The 12,700-nt window shown below is 40.1% G+C and overlaps 1 protein-coding gene across 6 annotated transcripts in view; it reads right to left on the bottom strand.

Annotated features, from left to right (window-relative positions):
• Positions 1 to 703: 703 nt before the first annotated feature.
• The window catches only part of FGD5 (FYVE, RhoGEF and PH domain containing 5), a 155,197-nt gene continuing 143,200 nt past the window's right edge, over positions 704 to 12,700 (bottom strand). For 2 of the 6 annotated variants that reach the window (XM_043552082.1, XM_043552081.1), the window contains exons 16-21: positions 11,922 to 12,059; positions 9,897 to 9,999; positions 8,507 to 8,663; positions 6,237 to 6,365; positions 3,699 to 3,847; positions 704 to 2,941 (exon numbers count right to left, since the gene is read on the bottom strand). In XM_043552082.1, the coding sequence (XP_043408017.1) occupies positions 2,823 to 2,941; positions 3,699 to 3,847; positions 6,237 to 6,365; positions 8,507 to 8,663; positions 9,897 to 9,999; positions 11,922 to 12,059 (795 nt within the window). In that variant the 3' untranslated portion in view covers positions 704 to 2,822. The remainder of the gene's footprint in view (positions 2,942 to 3,698; positions 3,848 to 6,236; positions 6,366 to 8,506; positions 8,664 to 9,896; positions 10,000 to 11,921; positions 12,060 to 12,700) is intronic. The other 4 variants (XM_027822393.3, XM_007059951.4, XM_043552084.1 and 1 more) reach the window with 3 other exon arrangements.

The raw sequence follows: 12,700 nt of genomic DNA on the forward strand, positions 1-12,700 counted from the left end.
CTGACTTCCCCCACCTAGAGTGGCCGTGCAGGGAAAGAGGAAGTCCCATCCCTCCCCAGACTAGGACTAGGACTAGTAATTGGAGCCCAGTGCATGGTAGGAGCCCCTGGCTGGGGCACCCCCAGCTCTGCCCCTCCTACTTCCCTACAATAGCTAGATCTCATGGGGGAGATTTGATTTCACAGTCCAGGATGCATTTTTCACAGCCATGGATTTGGTAGCGCCCTACCTGTGAGGTAGGGAAGTGCTGTAATCCTCATTTTACAGATGGAAAATGGAGTCAGAGGCTAATGTGACTTGCCTAAGGTAACATAGGACGTCTATGACAAAGCAGGGACTTGAACCCAGTTCTCTCCCATGTCCTAACTAGGGTGACCAGATAGCAAGTGTGAAAAATCGGGACAGGGTGAGGGGCGATAGGCCTCTATATAAGAAAAATCCCCAATTATCGGGACTGTCCCTATAAAATTGGGACATCTGGTAACCCTAGTCCTAACTAACATCCTAACTATTGGACCCATCCTTCATTCTCTGCTTTTCAAAATTTGTGATATTGGAGATTCCCATTTTTAAAGATTTGGACACGACAGCCTCAAAGTAAGTGCTAGTTAATACCATAGGAGCATATGAAATGCTAAGGTGGAAATTGGGGGCGGAGGGGAAGGGGAGGAATGTATTAATAAAAATGTAAAGGAAAAACCCGTGAAAGTGGAATTATGTTTTTTAATTTTTCCACATTACTTAAAACAAGAAGTTTAATAGCACTGTATTTATTTTTTACAACAAAATATTTTCATGTATTCATTTCCTGTCAGTTACTGAAAACTTCATACAAGTCACCAAGGCCCAGATGGTTTAAGGTAGTTAAGGGCCTAACTCCCATTGATTTCAGTGGGAGAGTTAGGTGCCTAAATACCTTTTGAGGATCTGGACCTAAATGTCAGCACCTAAATGTTCATAATACTGTTATTTGTAGCACAGTTTTGTTTGAAATCTTGGTTAGTGATTTAAATCTGTTATACTTTGTCGTTAACATTCTTTGTTTTTGTCAGTGCAAATCCAACAAATGATTTTTTTTTTTTTTAAAGGGCGGTGGGAATTAAAAAACAACAAACAAACCAAAAGAAAACATTTACAGTCCAATGGAAGCAAGGCCATAGTTGTAACACAAAATGTACAGAGTTAACATTGGAGTTTACCCACTTTTAAGATAATACAAAAGCTTTATTCTTTTTATAATTAATTCCTCTTTGCATGTGATTGTGCTTTATGCAACAGAGTATCAGAGACTGAAATGTATCAACAAAACTATACAACTGCATTTCACTGTTAGATTAGGTCCATATTTGATTTTTTTAAACTTGTAATTATTTTTTTCAAATGATGAACAGAACTGACTATTTAGTTTCACCTGAATACATTTTGTAAACTTTTAAAAAATATGGACAATTCTAACCAGTCACCATTTGAACCAGAAATTCAGGTTTTGATGCAAATTATAGAAGAAAAATATTAAAAATGAATAGTAATAAAAAAATTTCCCCTGAAAACGTATTTTAATGTAAGTAAACCTTTGACTGTTGTATTTTATACAAAGATCTACTTTAACCATAATTGCCATTCTATTCCTCAGTCTAGTAGTATCAGAAATGTATGACATTAAATCATTTTATTACAATATTTATAACATTGCTTTTTTCTCTTTATATAAAAAACCCCCAAAACAAAACCCAACCTATAGGGCTAAATCTTCAGCTGGTGTAAATCAACATAGCTCCATTGACTTCAGTGGAGCTATGCTGATGCACAGCAGCATTTAGCCACAGGAATTCCAAATCACTTTGACAGACCATGTTCGGACAAGTGTTCAGCCAGCCAGCCAGCATATCTATTACTATATGCTGGTAACAGGAATTAAATTTTTGATGACATTTATCATAAGTCATCAAAGCAGTAACAACATGTTTTTTTAAAATAAAAAGATTCTATCAGATATTTAAATACTTTAACACTAATAAGTCGATTGGTGTCAAATGAAAACTGTCTTAAGGCTTACAATAAATTAAAATATCCTTTGGATTTCAGTCAGATACAATCTACAGGGGAAAACGGTATTCAGCATGTGGGTTTGGAGAGAGATCAGAGTGCATTTTAAAGTACTGTAGTAAGAATGAAACTTATTAAATAAATTATACAGTGATTTATGTAAAATTATAAATTGGTAAGTAATCACCCTGGTTCCTAGCTTTTGGAATACTGGCAGACCATACGTAGTGCATTGCATTTATTCATTCATTGTCTGTGAAAGCAATTTAATGTATGCAGTGCACGACTTCATGCTGGCACTTGTTAATGGACTGGTGGTAAATCAGTCCACAAAATTCCTTGGAAACATTGGAAAAAAATGAAGCTGTAATACAATAAAACAATAAAGTGCTTTAAATGAGAATCTGTGGTTTACTGCATTGTTTCTTATTTCATGATAGACACCAAAACCAACAAAATGAAAGTTGATAGTTCTCTAGGGTAAGTAAAACTGAGCCTGTTACTTACTGTTAGCCAGTACTTCCATGTGAGTTCAGAAATAATTTGTATCTATTTCTTGTCTTGATGTTAAAACTTAATTTACTGTGGGATTATGGGAGTGAGTTATAGCGCAGGTTGAACTTGCACAGACATAAAGAGGACCATGAATATTCTCTATTTTAAAGTTTTCAACTTGCAAAAAATGTGGATTTAAAACGAAGGAAGCAAAAGAAAGATAGCAACCTGGAAACAGTTCATATCCAGTGCGTATAGCCAGGTGGTTTGAAATACACTACTCAGCTTCTTGAAATAGAAACGGGCTGTTGGGAATGTAGAGAAATCTGAGAGTTTATTCCAAGTCCTCTTGATTGATTACTGCTATAATATGGTTGCTTCTTCCATGGCTTCAATCCACCTGAAAAAGAAAAAAATAGAGGAGCCAGATTTTATTTTGTGGATCAAGCCAAAACATATGTTAAAACAAAGGGCTCAGAGAAGACTGTATTGCATATAATAGCTCTGTCTAAAGAGGAAATTTAGATGGGTGATTAGAACTGGGTCCTGAGAGCCAGGACTCCTAGATTTCATTCTCAGCTTTGCCACTGACCTACTGTGTAATCTTGTGAAAATTACGTGGGCTGTCTGAGAGTGGGTGTTGAGAGAGATGAGACCATGGAAACTGGGGGGAGGAGGGAAGGGAAACAAACCTCCATAACCACCCACTCTCCCGCCTGTATATTTTAAGGCATCATTTTATCATTAGTTCCATGATTTTATCATGCAGCACTAGTAACAAAGCATGTGAAATACAGAAAATGTTCATTAAAGATCAAATTATGAGTCAAATACAGTGGATTTATATGGCTATCCTTATAATGACATCTGACAGATTGCTACATGTGGATCTATGAATCTGAGCTTCTGCAGTTGCACCTATATGAAGAAGCAAAATCTCCATCTTGCCAAGATGGAGTAATTTCTACCTGATGCTTTAATGCCATCCAGGCAATTGTATTATAATTGGCTCTAATTAGCATTTTTCAGTTTGATCTGTAGCTGAGTTGCGTTCAAAAGGAAAGGAAATGGGAAGAGGCATGTTAGAGTGAAGAGCGCAGCTCACACTTTATATTCCTTCATGGGTTAGTATGTAATTGCAATTCCATGCGCAGTACCTCTGTGCTGAATTGTTATCCTCCGCGCGGAAGCTATAAAACAAGGTTTGCTTGTGGTAAAGATGGAAAACTGCATCTGTACTTCCTTCCTCCTTTTCTGGGGCAACTGTGAAACCCAGCAAAGGCAGAGACTCTGTGGCGACTTTATCCTAAAATCAATGTGGAGGGGGAAACACACTTTAGAAGGAACACTTCAAAATAGGCTGCAGTCTACTTGGGGCAAGGGATGTCTTTCCAATATCTACAGTGTCTGATTCCTGCTTCTTGATAGGGCTTCCAGGAGCTTCTGCAATAATATTAAAAATGAATAATCTGGTGCTGGATTGAAAATCCTAGAGAATTATGTTGTCCAGTTACTAGGTGCAGCCTTGGCAGCAGCTGTGGAAGCATCCTTCACACATTGCTCTGCCAAAACCCTGAACTCGGAGAACTGCTGCTGGGATGGAATTCTCCATATTCATTCAGCCCTGTTTAGACTACTAACAAGAGGTTCCAATTTAGTACCAGTGGTTTATGTGGCTCAGACTTAGTTCACCAATCTGTGGGCCACTGAAGATCTGATGGGAACAATATCTGGTTACTATTATCTTTTGGCTAGGTTTGTATCAAGGGTAGAGGGATGAAAGATCCTATATTTTATTACCAGTCCCCTAAACCATTATTTACTGAGTGTCACCTGTGTTTGGTGGCATCCAGCTCTGGCTCCTGCTCCCTCCACAGCCCCTGCAGTTTTTTAACAGACTCATTTTCACTGTCTCACACCGCATGCTTGCTTCTAATGACACCACTTTACAATTTGAGCTGGTAATGCAATTCATTGTTAATTTACTCCCAAGAAACATCCATGAATTTCACTTGCCAGAGAGTTTACTATACAAGTGGAATAAAGAAAAACAATAAGCCTTAATTGAATTGCAGTTTAACTGTTACTGATGGCTGCAATTTTGGTCCCTATACCTCTATTAAGGTAATGTTGGGGTTTTGTTCTTTGTCTTTTTAGATTTTAGTTTTTCTGTTTAAGATATAGCCAAGGTGAAGCATACAATGCAGTTAGGCACCCACAGCTCTTTCACATCTCAAGAGGGGTTATCGCTAACACCATGTGCAACCTTTTAAGGATAGTGGAGGCGTCCACCCCATGAGGGGCAGGACTTCGTTCTCAGGGCCTGATTTTTCTGATGAGCTAAGCTCTGACAGCACCAACTGAAGTCAGTGGGAGCTATCGGTTGCCTGCACCTCTGAAAATCAGACTCGAGATGTTTTATTTTAACCGTAGAGGAACTCTAGGCCAACAGATAAAACAGAAGAATGGGTGTCAACGTTACTATAGTTCTAGTCCTTGATCTGCCCTGACTTGGTTTGTGACCTTGGTCAAGTAATGCAACCTCTTCATGTCTCAGCGTCATCTATTTATAGGTGATGATAATACTTCCCTACCTCTAATGGTATGATAAGTGTAAATAGTTAATGTTTGCAAAGTGCTTTGAATATTTAAAATGCCAAGTAGTATTACAGTCGCTTGTGGTCTGAGCTCTGTCTCTTTCGTTCAGCAAAAGTGGCCCTGTTTCAGGGCTTTCAGTTATGAAGCCCATTAGTCAGATCACCCTTGCATCTTCTTTTTCTACAATAGAGGTGCAGCTGGTGGCCACCCTTCCTTTTCACATGAAGGAGGGGCCTGCAGAGGCTGCTCAGATAAATATGGAGAACGGCATGCTTCCCCCTCTATTCTTCACCAGCTGCACCTCCATATTGAAGTTCATAGCTGCAATCTATCCCATGGGCATATCCAGTCTACTCCGGTGAAATTGGGGCAGTCCTCTAGTTCCTGGAAAGCTGCCATTTTGAACTTTGATTGGACAAAGCTTGGGACTTCCTTTCTTTAGAAAGAACTCTTATTTATGTAACAGTCAGTTCTCAGCTACTGTCTCACAACATATAGGTACTGCACCAGAGAAAAGTCAGAGGATTTTAAGTCTTTATATATTGATCTGCAATAGCTTCCTGACAGATTAAACCAGGCCTCTTCTAACTGAAATTTACAATCAGCATGAAATGTAACAAATGTACTGAGGAAAAGGAATTTGGAAAGCAGGCCAACCAGGGGTGGGGATGGGATTCCAGGCCTGGGACACCATAACATATTGAGGTGATATAATGCCACTGCATCAATACAAAGTATTTTCATAAAGAACTATTACACAAGAACTAGTACAGTGGTTCTCAAACTTTTGTACTGGTGACCCCTTTCACAGAGCAAGCCTCTGAGTGTGACCCCTCCTCTTATAAATTAAAAACATTTAAATATATTTAACACCATTATAAATGCTGGAGGCAAAGAGGGGTTTGGAGTGGAGGGCTGACAGCTCGTGATCCCCGATGTAATAACCTTGTGACCCCCCTGAGGGGTCCTGACCCCCAGTTTGAGAACCCTCGAACTAGTAGGTACGCTTCTCAAATTGCATTTGTCACAGGTAAGGAGTGGGAAAATGAATTTGACAACAGGACTGGGAAATTCTATCATATCAGGACAGGCAGTACCTCACTTGCTGTGTAAGTGTAGAGGACTTTGCCTTTGATAACAAACCAGAGCTTCTTCCAGTGCCTTTTGCCTCTCTTACACCTGCTGAGATAGCCACTGATAGAAGATCCCTCTCCTGAAGCTGCCACCTGCATAGGGGATAATCAAGGGATTCATGACATCAAATGCTTTTTCCCCTCCAAAGCAGAAAGCATGCCATAAACGAGGCCCATTTAAAAAAAAAACTACACAGATATTCCTGTTTCCTTAAGAATATAATCAAGGAGTGAATCAAAAACACTGAGATGGCATAAATATGAGAGTAATGTAACACAAGAATGCTATTCTGCATAAGAGCATTGCAGTATCTATCTTAGGCCAAATACTGTTCTCACTGACACCAAAGAAGACTATTAAATTATTCTGGAAGCCAAGTCACTGAAGCCATTTGATTGTTACTGGTGCAGTTGAGGAACTGAATGAGTCTCCTTTTCCTTGTCTTGTTTTTATATATTCAAAGGTGCATGTTTCAAGAGGGGAAGGATAGTATTATGTCTAAAGCAGAAGAGATATGGATTCTGTTGGCTTAGCAATGGATTTGTGGTGTGAACTTGGGTAAGCCACCTCTCTATGGCTCAGTTTCATCTGTGAATACTCCTTTCTTCAGTATTATTAAATAATTGCCGCCCTGGAGGGAGGGAAGGAGTGTTGAAACTTCATTCATTAGTGCTTGTAAAGATTTTTGAGATCCTTGGGTGAAAGGTGGTATATAACTGCAACATAGCATGCATGATTAATTATAATAATTCTGATATCTGAATAAAAGCAAAGAGTGAACTGAGGGAAGGGACTTGAAAATCAGCTTTTGATAACAAAGACACAATAGGGGAATTAACTGTATTTATACTATTGTTCTGTAGCAGGTTGGAGCATGAGAAAGTCCACCAGACCCCATGTAAGTCAACTGGGAATGGCTTTGGGATCAAGATTGTGATAGAAAGCTTCCTTTTAATAAATGTGTGCTGCCACCTTGTGGTTAAAGAGGCAATCTCTATTTTTCATAAATAAATGGAGCTGAAATGTTACTTCTCTAACTTGGTTAACCCTGATAGTCTTGTTGGTTTCTGCAGTATCTTCCAGGAATGTTTTACATACTGTGTTTGTACAGTATCGGAGGTAGCTGTGTTAGTCTGTATCCACAAAAACAACAAGGAGTCTGGTGGCACCTTTAAAGACTAACATTTATTTGGGCATAAGCTTTCATGTGTAAAACACTACTTCTTCAGATGCAGAAGAAGTGGTGTTTTACCCACAAAAGCTTATGCCCAAATAAATCTGTTATTCTTCAAGACTCCTTGTTGTTTTTGTGTTTGTACATTTATCCTTGTTTCAATTCATCACAAACAAAGTTAAGGGAGTCCTAGGAGAGTACCTTCCTTTCATGGAAGGTAATTAATTACATGCACATCACAAGGTCCAGATCATGATCTCACTGAAATCAGTTAACTAAAGTTAAATTCCCAGGATAGGGCCCTACATGTTTAGTTGAGTAGACAGCATGGATAGTCAGAGGTTATTAATGTAGTCAGATTTTGAATCTGATGCTTAATTCTAGAAGGGAAAACAATATATTTGGGTGAAATCATGGCCCCACTGAAGTCAATGGGAGTTTTGTCATTGACTTCAGTGGGGTCAGGATTTCATCCATTTATTGCAGATAGGCCAGGGTGAGCTGCAGGCAACAGAATTAAACAGCTGCATTCATCAATTGCTTTGAAAGGGCTAGCTTTTACTTTCCTCGTCCACAACTCTCACTGCCTGGATTCGAAGGTAGTTAGTGTGATTGAAATGCATGGGGCCACGCTGGAAATAAAGATTGGAGTAAGGCCACATAACAGCTGGATGGCAGTGGCTTCTCGTCATTACCAAACTCCTGTATTCAAACTAGTGACTTCTGTAACCCATCATTCTGATGCTTCCTCTGAGCTTGTTATTAGACCTTTAAAAAGCTTCTGGTGTTGATGTAGATGTTAAGATTTAATTTAAATATAGGGAAAATGATGGTTAAAGGCTCAGCTGACTTGGTCTTTATAGGAAGCGGAAACTATAGTGACAGCATCCGATCTTGGAGTGTTTTGTATTTCGCCCTATTACACTGAGTAAAATGTAATCTCATGATACAGAGGATCTAGAGTGGGCTGATCCTGCAGCAAATAGAACAAATTATAAACAATGAGATTGAAAGCTACTGTAGTGCCAACGCACAGTCCCCTCAGGCTAGTTTCCTTGCCTTTTCTCAGGCAGCGTTGGTCCTACCTCCATAAGAGCAGAAGGGATCTTCTTTTGTTTCTTGAAGGATGAGTAGTGAATATTGTGGAAGACGGAGGAGAAGGCACTGCCTGAAAACCTGGATGAAGTTGGAGGGAAGCTCACACTTACTGGCCGCTCTACAATATTAGAAAAATAGGAAGTGGGAAAGAATGGATTAACTGGTGCAAACCCTTAATTTAAGTCTACAACAGGAGATGTTAAACACCAGGCGAATGCAAATAGGGATAAGAAAATGCAATGCTGGCCCTAACCTATAGTTGCTTCATCTTCCTTTAGCTATTTTCTATCAAACTCCCCTTGTAAGGCTGGTTAGCAGAATTACTGTTCAATGAACTTTATGGCATGCCATGGTGGACGCATCCCCTACAAACATACACAGCTTGTATGGAAGATGATAAGGAAAATAATTGTTATGTTGTGTTCTCACACTTAATGACTGTTCAAGAGCATTGACCATGTGTCTCTCCCATCTGCTCACTCTACTTATTCTGATTGCTTCATGGGGCACCTCCATGGCAAATAAATAGCTTCATTTTGGCGATGTTCTTTCAAGCCTGAACTTCTCTCCACTGTGTTTTGAGCACAGGAGACAATTTATTCCACCTCCAGGACATACCCTATCAACAAACCCTATAGCCCTATCAACGAAGACACTATTGTACCAGTCAGTACCATCACCTGAGTTACAGTTCTTCTGATTCTCACCTGTGTCAATACATGTCACCTGGAAAACCTGAATGGAGCACAGCCCTGGGTCAGTACAGCCTTGAGTTGTCCCTTGGCTCAGACCACTATGACAGGGTCAGTGCATGTCTTCCTTCACTAAGCAATAACAGTGCATGTCCGTTAAAGCTGATGTGTGGATCTCTTTAACCAAGCAGAAAATACTAAATTGCACCTGTCCCTAGTGCCCTAAGCCTAAGCCCTTAAGAAAAAACTCTTGCCTATAAGTTGTCCATACATTTGACCTTAGCCCCTCACCATGGGAAATGCTAACTTCTTGCACTGAGGCAGATAGGTGTCAATAGCTTCTTTAATTTTAAGTAAGTGCTTTGCTTTCATTAGCACTTCATTGGAAATTACAGGGAAGCGCTGTTAGTTGTAAACAGGAAGATAGTACCACATATTATTCATCAAGAAGTCACAGGAAGAATTTGAGGTTCCAGCTCGCTAAAAGCTTCTCACCCACCATGCAGTCTGCTATTTCCCCAGACCTTGCATTTGTATCACTCTTAATATAGCTCATACCTATATCTGAAGGAGAAATTCCTTCTAATGAAGCAGAACCTTCTCTCTTCATGTGCAGGTAGCATTTTTATTCCACTCCTCAAGGAATGAAGAGGACTCACCTCTCTTTCTCAGTTCTGAGTAGCAGCCATCACAGACTTTTGCTAGTCGGTCTTTGAGGTACGTCAGGGGATGCTTATTTCTTGAACAATTTCGACATATGATCTGCCACAGAAAAAATAGATATGTATCTATGTACATTTCTCCATACCAGTGTACATTACCAAACAGATCCTCTGGGCTGGTTGGCAGGGTAGAGGCAGAATGGGCTAAATTTGGCTCTTGACTAGACCAGTATAAATAAGGATTACTCCCTTAACTTAATTGTAATTACTCTAAATTTCCATCATTGTAAATTCAGAGCAAAATTTAGCCCAGTACATTTAATTGCCACTTCATTGTTCTTCAGTTCTCACCTTAAAATTCTCCTTTAGCATGATGTCTACAAAAATCTTGACAACGGTTAGGCTGCTAGTGTGGCAAGACCACTGTCTGTCATGCTGACCAATATATAATCCCCTGCCGGTTTGTCAGTATTCGTCTGTTAGTGTCTTGTCTTATAGTTAGAGTGTAAGTTCTTTGGCACAGAGACTATCTTTTTGTTCTAAGAAAAGGAGTACTTGTGGCACCTTAGAGACTAATAACTTTATTAGAGCATAAGCTATCGTGAGCTACATCCATTTCATGCATCCGATGAAGAGAGCTGTAGCTCATGAAAGCTTATGCTCTAATAAATTTGTTAGTCTCTAAGGTGCCACAAGTCCTCTTTTTTTCCTTTTACGGATACAGACTAACACGGCTGCTACTCTGAAACCTGTCTTTTTGTTCTACGTTTACACGGCGCTTAGCACAATGGGGGCCTAATCCATGACTGGGTGTCCTAGCTGCTACAATAATATAAAAATTAGTAAGCATAATTGTACAATAGTTTTATGGTCATCTCCATGGGGATTATACATTCCCTGATATAAAAATTCATGCTGGCAATGGTACCACTAAACTGGAGTTGATCATGCTGTTAATAGTATCATTTTCAGAAGTGGATTGGCATGTCATACTACCACTCTACTGGCAGAGGCAGAGAAGTATTTTGTTTGTGAAATTGAAGAATCATTGAACTAGGATTAGACTTTTAGTGGGGCAGGATTTTAAAATTAAAATCCAGATTAAAACTGACATAGTGGAACATTAACTGAAATTGAAAGGTGGCAAATTTATAACTGATAAAAAGAAATGCTTTTTCACACAAGGTATAAGTAGCCTGTGAAGCTCAATGCCAGAAACCATCACTGAGGCTAAGAGCTAAACTGGATTCAGAACAGGATTGGAGGCTTTATGTGGCTATCCAGACTTATAATAGAAAGAATTAACACAAGAACCAAGAACACTGAAAGGGATATAAACCCCCATGTTTCAGGGCATCAACCAACCACTAACTAATGGGGCTTAGGAGGAAATGATCTCTGGGGGCAGATTATCAAATAAGAGCCACTGCAGAGTTTCTTGTACTTTCCTCTGAAGTAGCTGGTGCTGGCCACTGTCAGAGACAGGATACTGGATTAGATGGACCACTGGTCTGATCCAGTCTGGCAGTTCCTATGCATCACTTGCTTGTGAAGTGATTTAAGAACAATGGCCATAGAGAATAGGAGCTTTGTGCATCTACATTCCCAAAAGCTTTGGAGCTTTCCATATCTAAAATGTAAACCAGCAACTGGAAAACTGGTAGTCTGATGGCTGCATTGCCCCAGTGCTACTGGCGTGTCCCATTTGAAAGCTCTGCTCAGCAATGTATGTCTCATGACCCTTTCATTAGGTTGAGTACCCAGTCTTTAGGAATTAGTTTGCCACTCAGCAGAATCTGAATATTGTTCCAACCAAAGTCACTAACCACTGAATGCTTAATTCTCATTTGCAAAGCTCTACTGGCAGTCTTTCTGAGGAGTCAGATTCTCCTCTCTGTGCGCAGGTGCAATTGTGCTGAAGTCAGTGCAGTTGCAGCTAGTGTAATGAAGAGGAGAACTTGTCCCAGAGGCTTTCCCTACTGTTGATGAGTCTGAGTGAAGCTGAATTTACGTGACACTTACCTTTCCACACGCATGGCAATGATGGCGTCTCAGAGTGAGGGTAAAATCACAGCCGCAGTTCATGCACATCATGACGTGGGACACAGGTACCAAAGTTGGAGGCCTCTCACCCAAGGATATTCCCAGCCTTTCCCTTAGCTTAAAACAGAAAGCGAAGAAATACCCAGACTTCCAAAGCATACCCAGTTCTGCTAATGCAACTCCCACCTTACCTGCAGCAACATCTGCTGAACTGCGCTCGCCTTTCCCCACCCCCATTTCTGCCAGTCCACCTCATTCTTGGCACACAATCCCTGTTCTTCAAGTTCTGGGCCCCTCTTTCATTCTGAAGGATCCCAAAGTGTTCCACAAACACTTTACACATAGCAGCACTGAGATGCAGCCAATTCTGGGGTGGAAGGTGATACCAACTAGTACACCGCATGTGATATAATAGTAGAGCCCCCATCTGCAGCTGGTGTAAATTGGTTCAGATCCACTGAAGTCAATGGAGCTGTACTGGTTTACACTAGGTGAGAATCTAGCATCTATGTGCAATTTTGGCTGAGACCACCTGGGCATATTCATATTCTTATTACGGTATTCATGAACACTTTAATATCCAGAAAGCAAAGATGGTTTTTAGGTCTCAATCAAAAAATCCCGCATCCCCACTATAAGCTGCCTGGCACTCAATGTATCAACCTCAGAATGAAGAAGGCTACGTTGACTATTGTGCAGGCCACTATCTTTTGGGATGGTTTTATGACCAGTGGAGGGGCTGTTTAGAAGTCACCAAA

The sequence above is a fragment of the Chelonia mydas genome, chromosome 7, assembly GCF_015237465.2.
Source record: "Chelonia mydas isolate rCheMyd1 chromosome 7, rCheMyd1.pri.v2, whole genome shotgun sequence".
Classification (NCBI taxonomy): domain Eukaryota; kingdom Metazoa; phylum Chordata; order Testudines; family Cheloniidae; genus Chelonia; species Chelonia mydas.